Below are 15,604 nucleotides of genomic sequence, written 5' to 3' on the forward strand. Positions count from 1 at the left end.
ACCACTTTCTAAACAGACAATGCTTTCTCGCATTGTCTGTTTAGAAAGAAGTGATATAAAATAACTTGTGTGGACAAAGGAGGGTATGAGTGCATGGTTACAGCTTCGTGCTGTATATTACACTATTATGTCTGTTCACCCTGCAGTTTGGACCGCCATTTGTTCTATTATAGATGTTCTTGGCTGCAGATTGTATAGGCCAAACAAAATTGCTGTACCCAAGCGATACTTGTTCACCATCCACCTGACTTGGATACCTCTCATATACCATCAGGCTCAATATGTGGCTTTACACTACAACTTTCAAAAGTGGTTTGGATCTGCATTGAATATCTAGTCTAGAAGTTCTCAGCATAGCCATTCACTATCCATAAATCATGTCTTCAGCTAAAAATTATTCCAATGTCATTGGAGATGGATTCTGCACAGAACCAGCCCCTTTGTTCCCTCATTGTATTCTATAATAATCTGATTGTTGATGTCGCAAATAAGGTAAAAAAAAATAAGGCGGTTATAACACAACTAAAATCTGCATTTACTAAATGCCATATTGTGTGTAAGTTTATTTTAAAATCTTTTGTCGATGAACACTTGCTTGATAGACACGCTCATATAGTAGTAAGGGGGAGGGGGAACTTGGACTGCACACCCTAATTTTAAACATAATAGGAGGTGCTGCTATGTTGAGATTTGTAATACAATGCAGGGGACATAGAATGCAGGCGCACAGTCTAGGTACTAAGAACAATGATAGACAAAATAATCCTAATAAAGTCTACAATTAACATGGAGTATAAGTGAGGTTCTTGGCCAAAAATGTACTAATAACCTCACTTATACTCCATGTTAATTATAGACTTTATTCAGATTATTTTGTCTATCATTGTTCTTAGTACCTAGAGTGTGCGCCTGCATTCTATGTCCTCTGCATTGATAAGACACACGTCAGTATGTACTGAATGTCTGTATGCTGTCCAAAGTCTGTATTGCCCGCTCCTGGATGGCATCCATGGGGCCGGAGTATTATGATTGGTTATCCCTAGTTTCCACCATAGTTGCACATGAGAATAATACTTATTTGGCTAGAAATTCTGAATCTAATTTGACCGCATATGGGCCATATGGCTTAACTCCGCTTATTCTCAGATCTCCCCTGAGATACTATCTGTCACCAATTCTACTTCTAGGACTAATATGTAGCGGCCCGTGGGGGGGACCCATTGCCACACAATCACTTGTTAGTATATGCATTTCTCAATCTGTAATATGTCGTCTTTGCATATTTATAATGATGTGTTATTAGTATATATGCATAACAAGCGACATGAATAATGACTGTATGCCAGCCTGTTTGTCCATTGTAATATAACATCATCTGATATGTTGCCTGTATTTTTTCTATTTTTTTTACTGCTTTTTATACTTATTTTTTCTCTTTTTTGAGTTTTGATATTTTCATGAAAATCAATAAAAATACTTAATTAAAAAAAAATCTTTTGTCAATGAAAATAAATCTTCAAATTTACACAGTTGTAAATATAACCCTATATCACCAGCATTCATATACATTCACAAAACATGAAAAATTATTTAATAACCTTCAGAACTAACATGAAAAATTTAAAATTGTATACAGTGGGAATAGGTCACACTTTTCACTGCTTATATTGCATTATTTTTTTTATTTGTAGTGAAGGAGCAAGCTTAGAAGAGGTCATTGAGAAACAAGGTGATACAATCGAATATCTTCAGCGCCACAACGCATTGCTTTGTCAGAAGCTTCTTGCTGCGACATCACCCCAAACATAGCCTCAGAAGAATAGACAGCCACAGATATGAGTGTGTTTCAACACCGAATTTAGACTGCTGACCTTCCACTTCAGTTCAGTATATTACTGACCTTCATGAGGTTGACTTTCAAGTTATATTACAACTGATTTTCCTGTTCACTGCTCTGGACCTAAAGCTTCGGAACGCTTAGAACTTTCTTCCTGGTCTAATTGCTTGGACCTAACGAAGTTGCTGTGCATTTACGTATGTAACATAAACTCTATTTAATTTCATACTGATGGACGTAAAATAGAATCTACAATAATTCTGATATATTTTGCATTCATTAGTGTTTGTTTGAATTAATATATGTTGGTATGCTATGGATTCTGTGGAACTGTCTTTAAACTGATCTACAGGATTTATACAGGATATGTACGGCCTAATTTTGTATCTCAACAGATGAGAAACCAAACATGGATAAATAAATATATTTTCTTGGATGCAATTGTACAGAATTGTAAAATCTTATAACAATTCCCCCCTCCCCTTCAGGGCTACAGCAATATTTCATAAGTGTATTATGATGATCTTGTAGTATTATTGTTGTCAAAGTAAAATTTACTCATATATATATATATATATATATATATATATATATATATATATATAGCAATGTGTGTGTATATGTGTGTATATATATATATATATATATATATATATATATTAGTGTATATGTATGTGTGTGTGTGTTTATTCAAACTGTGATCCAGAGAAAGAAGGAAAAAATCTTCTTCTATTTTGTAGTTTTCATCATTTTAATGGCCATTTTTATAATATCTGTGCAAATTTCCTCTCAACAGGGTCTGTCATCATGTTGTACATTGTATTTTGTTTCTGAGATGCACTGAATATGTAGCTTTCATCTGTACCCATTCACCTGCATTTTCAGCTGATGTCTTGACTCTGTTTTGATGTTAAGCTTCATGTTATGATGTGCGAGATTCTTGGCTGGTTGTCTCTATACCTAATCTCCTCACCGCAGGAGTCCGGTACAAAGATTTCTTGATGGTACATGTACTCTAAATACGCAAACACTATGCAATAAATACAAAGGTGATGTAGAGTCTGGTGACAATTTCCCTTTTAGATCTATATTAAGTGTTGCGGTTGTACATTTTTGTAATGAGCTCTCGTATACTTTGAGAAAACAAAGATCTAGATAAACCATCTATTTAGTTTAACTTTTTTTTTCCATATTTCTTTGTTCAACTAACTGTCCTGAATCTCTTAAATAACTAGGACTTTACCTGTAATATGTTCATCTAAGTATTCTACTTGACCTGTAGTCTATGTACCAGCAAAGACTACATGATGGGGATAATAAAAGCATTTAATATCACCTTGCATTCTGGAAACATTTCAAACTGCTGTTAAAGGGTGCCATTATTATATATGTATAATGCCTATTTTTATAGCATAGATTAGAGCTTTAATCATACAGTATTTAGTAGTTACATGCCTGTTCCTTAATGTACAAGTATCCATGACTGTGTTTTGATTATATTTTGAGATTTTCTTTGTACATTTTTTATTTATGCACAAATTGTTAACTTAAAAAATTCAATAAGTGTACAATAAGATTTTACATTTGATTTCAACTGTATATTTATTTGAAATTTGGGAGCTGCTCTGATGATGTCTGTAAACCTATAAAGGTGCGCAGTCGTATTGCCCTGTCCATACCATGTCCACTGTTTGTGTGCTTCTGGCATTTGCTGTATGTATGTCTGTAACTGCTGGATGTATATGGATTCAGATTCCTCCTATAAGTGGATTTCTTACTGGTGTACACACTATATTTGACCCCATCTGAATATTAATAATTCATTCTGTCAACTTTATTGCTAGTTTTTTTTTAATGCGACAACTACTAGGTATAAATGAAAGACTGCAATGTGAAAACAATTTAGACATTTACTGTCGTATCCAATTAGCAGCGGTAAATTGCAGCTGCTAATGGATCCCCCGGGGGCTATCTAATTAGCCCCAAAGTCCGTGTCGACGGCTGCACTTAACAGGGATTTTTTTTGGGATGTGTCCCGAAAAATTCCCCGAAAAGTGCTGGGTTTTTGCTGCCGCAATGGCAAAAACACATTGGTCCGCGAACTTATTACGGATACTTTGTGTTTTCGGCTGAATTATCCTATTTGTTTGCTTGAACAAATAGGATAGGGTGATAACAACAAACTAGAAAAATGGGGATTATCGGTTCAAAATTCATGTTTTTCGTCCCTGAAATTATATTGAGGCTAATTGGATACCGGCCTTAGAATGCCACCTTATTCTTCTGTACTGTATTGTCATAATGTGAAGTATTACTGTTTTTACTACTGTTCTCTGAATTGTCAAGTTACATTTTAAATCTCTCCTATAGCACACGCTCATATAATTGGTGTATTTATTTTCATGTTCTGGCATAAGCCTAACCAAGCACCAAAGGAGCATTCTGTGAACGGTGTACAACACTCTGCCTCCTGGTCCCAGCTGGCATATTAATGGGTGCAATGAGACTGCAGACCTGCATTTCCATGCAGCTTGTCACATGCTTCTCTCAGATCCTGTAGTAGGGTATAGTTTAGACTTGGATTGCAGGATAGGCAAGGACAACGGGTGACGAACACAAAAACATTGTGCATGGGTGTGAAGGGGAAGACGATGATCCTAAAGAGGTGAGAGATGTATTTTTTATTTAACTGGACCCTCTTTAAGAAAGTTAGACTGCTGGCACAGCAATTGTTATCTGTACAACTTGAATTTTGTATTGACTGCACTATGTATTTCTATATATTCGGGTTATTATTTGCTACATATCTTTAGAAAATTAAATGTGTTTAATAAAGATTTCTGACAGCGACTCTGAGTGTTGTTTTGTAAAGGGAGAAATGTGTACTGAACATCGGGTGAAAACCTGTTTGGACAGATTGCGTGATAAGGTGCCCACAGACCATAGCGATGTGCTCACGATCAGCCAATGTGTACGATTTCCCTTGAAACTCTCCCTGGCAGCTCTGCACACGATCTGCACACAATTTGGTGTCCAATCTTCATACGATCTCTCCTGCAGTCAGACTTTCACAGTGCATCGCCTCCTAGATTGTCAGATCTTCCCTACTGTACGGCAGATCTGACGATGCGATGTGCGACCAGCGGGGACGCGCATCGTGATCGTCAGTGGGGACTCACTATTTACTCAGGATTTGGCCATATTTTACACGATCTGTTGTTCCAATGTGTCAGAATCGTCCAGATCGGGTAAAATATCGGTGTGTGTGTGGCCAGCTCTAAAGCTGTTGTTGAATGCTGTCAGTGGTGGGAGTATTAGATGGAACATAACTGCCGTATGAAAATGGCGAGGTTTTGCTTACAGCGCATGCGCAGATACAAATGTACACATTTCTGCGTATCTCTGTCCTATCCTGCGTCGTACGGAACTTGGTCAGATCTGTCTTTCCATGAAATTGCCCACTTTTAGGGTAGCAGCAATGTGAGCGTACAGAACCACCCTGACTTCTGGAGTGTCCTGAGCATGTATCTACAGCTGTGTGTGATTCTCAATTGTACATACGGGGGATGGGAAGCCTGTCTCTGATAGATCTCTTGCACCTAGCATGGGACTAGTGCAAGTGACAATACTAATGATGATTGCGACAACTTGCAGCAATGGACAGCACAGGTTTCCGCTTGCAGGCACATAATGCCCTGCATTAGCCCTACAGACTCTTGCAGTAGCATAAGGTAATGAATCTGGCTTCTTTGACTGTCTGGAACTTCAGTCACTTTGTGTCCGACTCAGAATCAGCTTCTCTATGTCTAGGTACACATTAGAATGATGTGTATCGTAGCCTCCAAATGTAACGCTATAGCGGTCGGCCGTAGACACTGCACGATGTGGTATATGACCACCCGATATATCGTTCCACCGGCTCCACTCAACCGCATGGTGGTGTCACCCGGGTTGTTCCATTTGATGTGCAGGACGTCTGATGGAACGACCCCCTATGTTGGCGCATGTAATAGAGCAGCGGTCTCCAACGTTAATTGATGTGTGAGCTACTTTAGAAAAATGAAACCTCCTGAAGAGCTACTAAAATTGTAGAAAAAGATAATCTGGCTATTGAAGGTAATTTAATGAAAATTAAACAAAAAATTGTTTCATAGAAAATAAAAATGTATTTAATGATTACAGTGATATTGTAAGTAAAATGTAAGCACAGGCACATTTCACTATTAATTACCGGCTCCAAGGAGGTACGTGCAGTAGAGGAGCAAAACCTATAGGCAGTGCTGCTGTGTGATTTTCCAGCAGGGCTGGGCAAGAGTCACTCTCTCCGCCATACTGAAGACGCCGTGGGTAGACCCACGGAGAAGCACGTCAGGTGATTGCTGTAGAGACTGCTGCAATTACCTGATGTGCTTCCCTGTGGCTCCACCCATGGCGTTGATGCCAGGGGGAGCACACGTCAGAGGTCACTTCCTCCTAATTGACTCGGCAGTACTGCAGCTAGGGGAGCTACCAAAATTAAGGCTGCGAGCTACCGGTTGGAGACCACTGCAATAGAGATTTACACACTGTGTAAAGCTCGTTGCAGTTTGACATATCGTGTTGATGTCGCTCTAGTGTGTACCCACAACTTTCACAATAGTGTTTATTAGAACACACAACTAAGCAACAGTTCATGCTTCACGTTGCAAGTATAGGGTATTAATCAGCAAATCTTATGTTCTTTATAATGTATAGCAAGCCTTTCATCCCAAGCTTAATGCATATATTGTTGAGATATTTGCACCACTACATGTGAATGCCAAAGGCTGGACTAGAGATGATTCCAGAGGTTTGATGTTCCAGTCAGCCAACTTTTAAGGTTCGCTCTTCCTCCGCCTTTCCGAGAAATACCAATACACACTGTATTTGGAAATTTCCATCTCATGAATAGAGCTAAAATAAACTAACATCTACAACCTTGAATATTACCCCTGGAACAGAAGGAACAGTATTTATTTCTTCCAGTGACCAGTATAACACTTTATCATACTGGACAATCTCTGAAAATCTGGCACGTACTTTTTTTAGCTGAGTTTTCCGACTTCATATAATTTATTTTAAACCATTATATATGTAAAACATGTTAAATTGTTTTCACTTGTAAAAAAAAGACTATACATGACTGTCTTATTTCAATATATATTTTTTTTATTTTGTAATAAAAATAAAGCAACGCTAACCAAAAAGCATAAAGCTATTAAAAAAAATAACATAGTTTATTACAATAGCATGTTTATTGGAAGTGCATCTTTTCTTTAAAGACATATACATTATTTTTTTAACATAGAAATATAAACAAAACCAACTGTAAAACTTTAACAACTTTGGGAATATATAATTTTGCAGTTCATAATAGGGGTGGTCTAATTCAGAGGCTGTGATTTGATCTTTTATACTTTTTAAACATACATCAAAGGTGAACATCGCCATGTGTCAGGGGTACTAATTTGCTTAGCTAGTGTCAACCAAATTTGCCAGCCATTGTACCATGTTCTGGATCATCATCCCTGATCATAATCCAATCCACTTGATCTTCTTTCTTTATGGAAAAAGAGAATGCATAATGACAGACATTGCCATGGGATTAGCATATTTTGTATGTCAGCCAAAATTAGGTCAGTACAATGTGGCCATTTGTATATTTGGTTGTTTATCTGTCCCACCATCTGGAAATCAGTAGGTCAGTAGCTTCTATGAACGGCATAAACTCTGTTTTGTTTAATATTGTAAAAGGAGTCCTAATAAGATTAAAAATTAATGTAGAACACAATAATATTAAAGGTGCATTTTAATTCAGTCCATATCAGTGGTTCCCAAACTGTGCACCAGGGAGCCCTGGGGTGCCTCGGGGTGCCTTAGGTTGGTGGTCCAGCACCAAATCAAATTAATTATGGTCAATTTAATGTAAATATGTGGACGAACAGAAGCACAAACCTGTCCCCACCACATAACTGAACCTAAGGATTACGGGTAAGCAGAATTTACTGCACTTCACTACATTTGTTTCTGAATCTCTCAATAACAAACTTAAACTTAGGGGTGCCATAAATATAATAATGATGATACTCTAGGGTGCTGTGATTCAAACAAGTTTGGGAACCATCGGTCCAGATAGAAAGTCAGATGTAGCTTGGATTAGTATATTGAACCCTTTTTGGTCACAGTATTGGTTAACATGATTATTGTTAATCAATGGGACAAACTGCATCCACCCTACCCAGTGATGGCATAATTATGCCATAATGTGTAAATGATAATGGTTAAACTCTGGTATCTACTAACAAATGTGCAGAAGGTTATGTATTTATTTAGTCCTATGCAACTTTAAGAAGGAGCAATACTAGTAAAAATAAATCCTTGCATATGTAATAGAAATCAGTATTGCACTCCTACACAATTAAATCCTATGCATCATTTAAGAATTGGATTGGCACCAGTACAGAGATGGTGTGATTACTGTGTCATGCTGCCCAGCCTGAGCATTATGTGTGGATGCAAATATTCACATATACTGCTAGATAGTGTGTACTACAAAATCCACTCTGCATAACACAGGCTCAGGGATCGGTAGATCAGCAGAGGTTGGATGGAGCGGCGCTAAGCATATAACCTCTGTGGTAGAAAAGGTACATTTGGCTAGTAGAACATTCGGTTATCCACCTGGAAAAAAAATATTCCGGATCATAAACAAGTTGTCATTAATTGCTCCTTTGATATTTATGCTGCTGATAGAATCTCCATGTTGGTTTTCCTGTCTGGTCATGAAGCAGCTGTATAATTCCTGGATGCCATTTGGGATGTTTCTGCTTACTGTGAAACTCTAGAAAGAACAGTCCAAGTCTTGCTGTAGTTCAGTTTTTTTAATTATTTAAACTTAGTCTCTGACCATCTTGCTGAATAAGCCAAGGCATTAATGGTTGTGGTCCATGGAGAGGTTTATCCGTCAAACACAAGTAGAAATTAATAAATAATACCATTTCTTGTTCTGTCACATCGTCCAGACATTACAGCATTTTCAGCCTAAAAAAAAAAAGTTAAAATTTAGCTGTGGAAGGTCAGACAGAGATATATTACACACACACACATGTATTTACTATACACCTTGTATTTACATTTAAATGAAAAGTACCTCTTATGAGACCACCTTGTCTTTCCCTGGCTTGAATGAGCCTTTTTCAAAGGTGTTCCAGTAGATGACATCCCATTTACTCATCTATATATGAACTATACCATTAGAAACCAGATAAGCTTTAAAGTTCTTTTCTTTGGTATGCACACTAATTTTGAGCACCAATTACCACCTTATTTAATTTACTACACTATCAGGCGCATGTCTCTTTAAACCCCTTTTCATAGATAGATATATCTATCTCCTGTATAATAATGCAAAAAAAAGTACCATTAAAAACATAGGCTGATGCCTGGTTTCTACCCTCATGGTGGATATGCCAAAAAAAACAAGTACTTTTAGCTGGGAGAGAAATGCTCTACAATTGTGTATGTGAAAGGTGATTGATTGGCATCAGATTGGCTCAATGTTTGAAAGTCATGCTCGAAAACTTTTATTTAAATGTTAAAAGCAGGTCAGGTAATCTTAAACTTTGGCCTTCTCTAAAAACAAATCTAGAAACCTTTACTGTCAAATTGGGATTTTAAGTTACTTTTCCCTGTACTAAATTTACATATAGCAACCAAAAATGCAAATGTTTCCTTTTACTCACATTAGTGGTATTTATTTTTTATTTTTAGAGCAATTAAAATTACAAATAAAACCATTATGATGGTATAAAATGCTTGCATATTCAAGTTTACAATAGGGTTATTAAACTAGTGCATAATATTAGAACAGAATTTTTGGAATTAAAATTATATATCTAGTGTGTGTATAAATTTGAGTATATGTGTTGTGTGTGTGTATGTATGTGTGTATATACAGTGTGTGTGTGTGTGTGTGTATATATATATATATATATATATATAGATATATATATCTATATATATATATATATATATATATATATAGGGTTGAGTCTCCCATATCCAAATATTCCGAAATACGGAATATTCCGAATTACGGAATATTTTTAGTATGACTGAGAATGTGAAATCTTTGCTTTCTGATGGTTCAATGTACACAAACTTGTTTTAAAGCACAAATTCATTAAAATACAGTATACAATAACCTTCAGGCTGTGAGTATAAGGTGTATATGAAACATAAATGAATTTCATGTATGTACACAAACTTTTTTTGATTCTCAAAAATATTGTATAAAATTAGCTGCAGGCTGTGTGTATAAGGTGTATATAGAACATAAATGCATTCTGTGTTTAGTTTTGGGTCCTATACCCAAGATATTTCATTATAGTATGCAAATATTCCCAAATACGGAATAATCCGATATCCAAAATACCCCTGGTCCCGAGCATTTTGGATATGGAAGACTCAACCTGTGTGTGTGTGTGTGTATATATATATATATGTGTGTGTGTGTGTGTGTATATGTGTATATATATGTATATGTGTGTATATATATATATATATATATATATATATATATATATATACACACACACTCCCAGCTATGGAGATGTCTATATTTCTATATCTATCTATAATTTTATGTTTATTTTATTTTTTTTGTCTTGGTAAATACAGTGGGCTTTCCCCTTAATGTTTTTAGAAAAATAAAATGAGTCTTCCTCTTCGGTCTTCCTTTATCACATAAGATATTGTCTTATGAGAGTAGCTGATAACTACAGACAATGGGTTCTGGCCAAACAATGATTTCTTTCTGCAGGCTATTTAATGTGGCCTAATGGGGTGGGTCACTTACAGTGCTAGTTAAACACCCTTTTATGCAACTGATACTATTTTGCACCCTTCACTTCAACAAAGGCCTATGGTAAATAAGTTTTGTTGAAATCAGCCAAATTATCAGGTAAGTCATTCATCATCTCTTTCAGAGCTTCAATGGGATTGCGGAAGCCCTTGAGATAGTAATGTTGTAATAGGCATGGTATCAGTCAATTAGTGGTCCTGATATTTAACAAACGGAGGCCTATCTTTTCCGTCCTCTGCAATAATGCATCACTTCATCTCGTGCCTAGTGTTCTCTACGCAGAAGATAATGTGATGATGCTAATTGTTTTTCCTGACCTAGTACTGACCATGTAGAACAATGTTTTATTAAAATTCATATGAAATCTATGTTCAATAAGAAGTAATCTACCCTGAGCTAAAAGTACAATCTCAGAAGTTAAATCTCTGTACATACTGTAATATTTGCCAGTTAAATATTTCTAGTAAGTATTGGTATTAAAAGCTGACACCTCTAATACATACATCTTAACAAGTACCATAAATCAGAAGTACACCTTCCAACATATAAACCTTTTCACCCATGAGATTATTATCTGCTCCCATGTACCTCCCTAAATTTCCATATGAAATAATCTCGACTGAGGGCCTGTCTCAGATCCGAACACAAATGCCTTCACAGCTGCCATATCTCACGGATCACACCTGCAAAAATATGCGATTATCTCCAAAGCTTACTCTAGCATAGGGACGCCCACTGCTGCTTTCTCATATCCGTCCAATGCAGATCTGGCAGCCACACTGCTTCTGCGTAAAGGTGCCTATCCACTAGACTATTAAAATGAGCGATTGAATGATATCGATATCGTTTGAACATCGTTTGAAAATTTGGTCTTATAAGGTGCATACACACGTAATGATTTTTTTAACAATTTGTCGATAACGACGTCATTATCGTTAAATCGTTCCAAAAATGTGTTCAGTTTGAGTTATAACGATGAATGATAATCACAAATGCGCACTCCCGTTTGTAGTTATCGTTCATAGTCCGTTTCAGACTGTCCAACATGATGATTTTCATTAAGAGAAGGAACATTCGTTCATCGTTCAAAAAATCGTTCACTTTTTCAAGGGAAAGTCTGACAGAAAATCGTTGGTTACAAAATCGTTACGTGTGTATGCACCTTTAGACATCTTTTAAGCTGCATACACACATAAAGACTTTCTGTCCAACCATCCAACTAGCTGATTGGTTGGAATGAAAATCTGGTAAGGTATGAAAGCAAATGACAATCAGCAATTTGCTCCCAAATGCCGGAAAATGGACAAAAACTGTTGTTTGAACAAATTGTTTAGATCAAACATTTAACAAACTTGTCTGACGACCATTTTCATCTGTTTTCTGGCATTTAGGAGCAAATTGCTGATCATCAGTTACTCCCATACATTACCAGATTTTCATTCCAACCAATCAACTAGTTGGATGGTTGGACAGAAAATCTTTACGTGTGTACCCAGCCTAAGACATCTATCATCATGCAAACATGCTGGTCAACCTGACGATATCGTCAAGTTCAGCATGTTTGCAGATGATTGTGCCTACACTGAACGACATATCATTCAGTGTGGGCACCCTGCTGTGTAGTGAATGATAACGATATAGTTATCATTCAATCTTTTCACTGTCTGGTAGTGGATACCCGCCTTAAGTTTAGGCTGCCGCAGCCAGAGCAGGTCTCCAGACATGCAGAGAGCTAATTTGTGCAAAAACTGTTTAAACAGTCCTGACACGCCTGCATTTCTCTAGCCTACCCCTGATACCTCCCAAAACCGCTGACTACCTGTCACTCACTGCAAATAAATCCTCTGTGTAATCTCAGTACAATCAATGCATCTGCGCAGTGCGACTTACATGCATGCTCAATGGCCAATACTCAATCTGCGTGAACATCGCCATTTGCGTGCAAATATGAATCAGCCCCTGAATCAACAAAGTGGGGAGCACGGTTAGTTTAATGGTTAGCATTACTGCCCAACAGCACTGAGGTCCTGTTTCTCTTCACAGCCCTAACTGGGCGGGGTGTACTAGCCAGAAGTGCGGTCAAATACCCAAAAATGCTGTTTTTTGGGAGTTTGACCACATTTTTCATATGCACCAAGCCCCAGGATGCGAAACATGCCAGGGCTTGGATGCGGTGGGCAATGCCATCTTTAGATGGTGTTTTCCAATAGAACCCTATGGGCTTCTATTCACAGAGTGACGTGATAGGGATCCAAATGGTTCCCTCCCAGAACCCCTGTGGCGCGTTTGTTATTCTGCGCATGCGCAGAATTACACCAGAGGGACTTTTGGGTCATAGACCCGGAAGTCCCTCGCTCGCAAAGGACAGTTTTTACCGAGAGAGCTGTCCTTTGCGTTTTTCTTTATGCATACTGGTGTAATTAACACTGGCATGCTTGCGAAGAGTGGTGAGATGCTCTCCATGCAAATTGCGATATGTCATGCATCCCGTCCACTCTGTGCACTTTATATATTCTCCTTGTGCTTGCTTGGGTTTCCTCTGGGTACTACAGTTTCCTCCCACAATTCAAAAATATACTGATAGGTTAATTGGTTCCCAACAAAAATTAGCCCTAGTATGTGTGGTAGAGAACATAGATTGTAAGCTCCTCTGGGTAGGGATGGCCATTGGTTGGCTGTCCATCGATGGTACAAAACCATCTACTGTGGACCATGATTTTTTACACCCCTCCATGTCAACCGCTGCTGGGCGGCACAGTGGGACATGGACAATCAGAATTGGGGTGGGGCTAAGCTCCGTGCCTTTGGGATAAAACCCCCCCCCAAAAAAAAACCTGTCCTAGCCTGCTATTGAAGGCGGGGAACCATTAGATCTCTGCAATCGATGGCAAAACCTTCAGTCATCGGTTGTTAACCATCAATGATTGTTAACGACCGATGGCCAACCCTGCCTCTGGGGCAGGGTCTGATGTGAATTGCTAAAATATTCTGTGTAAACTGCTGTGGATTATGTGTGAGTTACTGTATATAATAATTTAAATATAATTAAAGTTTTTTTTTTCCTTGTTACCTCTGTTATTTTATTTATTCCAGTTTACTGCAATAGCAATATAAGTAAGGAAAATATATCAGATAGTTGCCTCCTATATTACAGGTCTTTATTTCATGTTTTGTAGCACATTTTAGTATGGTAAAAACAATCACATGGATGTACTCAAAAACTAAAATTTAATTATAATAATAAAAATGTTAAACCTGTTCAAATGTGTAGAATAGCTTCAATGCACATACCTGTACAAATGTATACTGCCATTACAAGGCACTAGTAAAAGTGTCTATTTTGATGGCAGTTTGCTTACAGAGGTAATGTGAATTCTAGTTCTTTTAGTTTTACAACTTTGTCTTGGGGGTAAAGTTAGTAAGCGCATAGGTTATTGTGTTTTACTTTTAATATCATTACATTTCTGATTAAACATGCAGAGAAGTGTCATTTCTAACCAGATATAGATAGAATCCTGATGTATGTTTTAAGGTGGCCATACATCAGTGTCTGTTAGTCGCGATCCGGTGATGCGATGGGACCTCCCACCATCGATGTTCTGCGATCCGTCGCTGGATCGCAGACATTTGCCATGTTAAATGTCGGCGATTTGACGAGCGCAATTATTTTTTGATCGTGATCGTCAAATCAGCAAAATCCAACATGTTGGATTTCTGCGATCCAGTGTTGCAGCATCACGGGATCGCGGCAATCCATTGCAGATGGATGGGGCCCATTACTTAGGACTTTTTTATAGTTTACCTGCCACCTCCAAATGAAATCACAGTAATGTCTTCAGAGTAAGGAATACTCACATTAAACATTTCTGTGATTTCCTCTCATTTTTCTCTAAGTCAATAATGACAGGTCACTAATTGTGGTACAGTGATAAAAATGTGCAATATACTGTAGGTAATGGTGTGTAATTTTTCAGTTGAGAAAATGAAAATAAACATCTGGGGATGATTATTGGTTGCAGTACAGCTTGTCTGCACCACATTTCATAACACCCACGGTAACCCACCCTCCTCATTTAAGGAAAATAAATCCACGGGAATGTGATGGCTTAAAAACCTTTTTTTTGCCTATTTACTGCCCTGGCCACTGTTACTGAATATTAAAGTTTGAGACAGGCTAGAGCAGTATTCTCATGCTCTCCTATCATTTCTTTGTATGGCCGGGCTTCTGTACAGCGAAAGCAGACCCGCCTCTCCTTTTCAGACCTTCCCTGTGATTGATGGGCACTTAAGTTGTAGCAAGGAACAAATGTGGCTGAAGCGTGACCATTTGTCATGAGATAATTTGCAAATAAACATCTGATTTATATCAGAACAATTATTTTTCCATCTCTTTTAGCCAAGTAACATTTTTCACCTTGAAGAATGGTTCTGCTGGAAATAGGCCTTTACATCTGGTTGTAGAGAGGAGAAAGCATTCTTTGAGTAAATAAAACCTTAGATATCATGTTACTAAATTGGTATAGTGCTTGTAGGAATAATATTTATACAAATGTGTTTTGTTTTTTTAAATCTAGATTTCTATACCATTTAGGAAATCTAATTGTTCTGCAGACGTTTGTGTGATGAGATGTCAGAGATTGTGAGCACATTGCTTTAATTTTATACCAACCAAATACTTACTAATGTAGCTTGATATTATTCTACCTAATTGTATATGTAAAATATATTGTGGTCCATCTAGTGTTATACCTATACCAGAGCTGATTAAGACTTTGGGAGCCCGGGGCACTTAAGACTAGGGTGCCCTAGAGGGCGACATTTGGAACACGGGGATCAAGTCCTCATGTGCAAGCCTTAAGTAGGCACACAAAAAGGGGACATGACCA

General features: G+C 37.5%; 2 protein-coding genes across 3 annotated transcripts in view; one reads left to right on the top strand and one right to left on the bottom strand.

Annotated features, from left to right (window-relative positions):
- Window positions 1-4,680, top strand: part of TMEM192 (transmembrane protein 192) — a 79,062-nt gene extending 74,382 nt beyond the window's left edge. For both annotated transcript variants that reach the window (XM_088450272.1, XM_088450273.1), the window contains one exon: window positions 1,692-4,680. In XM_088450272.1, coding sequence (XP_088306398.1) covers window positions 1,692-1,809 — 118 coding nt within the window. In that variant the 3' untranslated portion in view covers window positions 1,810-4,680. The remainder of the gene's footprint in view (window positions 1-1,691) is intronic.
- A 2,452-nt stretch (window positions 4,681-7,132) lies between these two features.
- The window catches only part of APELA (apelin receptor early endogenous ligand), a 28,584-nt gene continuing 20,112 nt past the window's right edge, over window positions 7,133-15,604 (bottom strand). The window contains exon 3 of the mRNA XM_088450274.1: window positions 7,133-8,896. The gene's annotated coding sequence lies outside the window, so the exon portion shown is untranslated. The remainder of the gene's footprint in view (window positions 8,897-15,604) is intronic.

Source organism: Taudactylus pleione, unplaced genomic scaffold (genome assembly GCF_031769625.1).
Source record: "Taudactylus pleione unplaced genomic scaffold, aTauple2 ptg000513l, whole genome shotgun sequence".
Taxonomy (NCBI): Eukaryota; Metazoa; Chordata; class Amphibia; order Anura; family Myobatrachidae; genus Taudactylus; species Taudactylus pleione.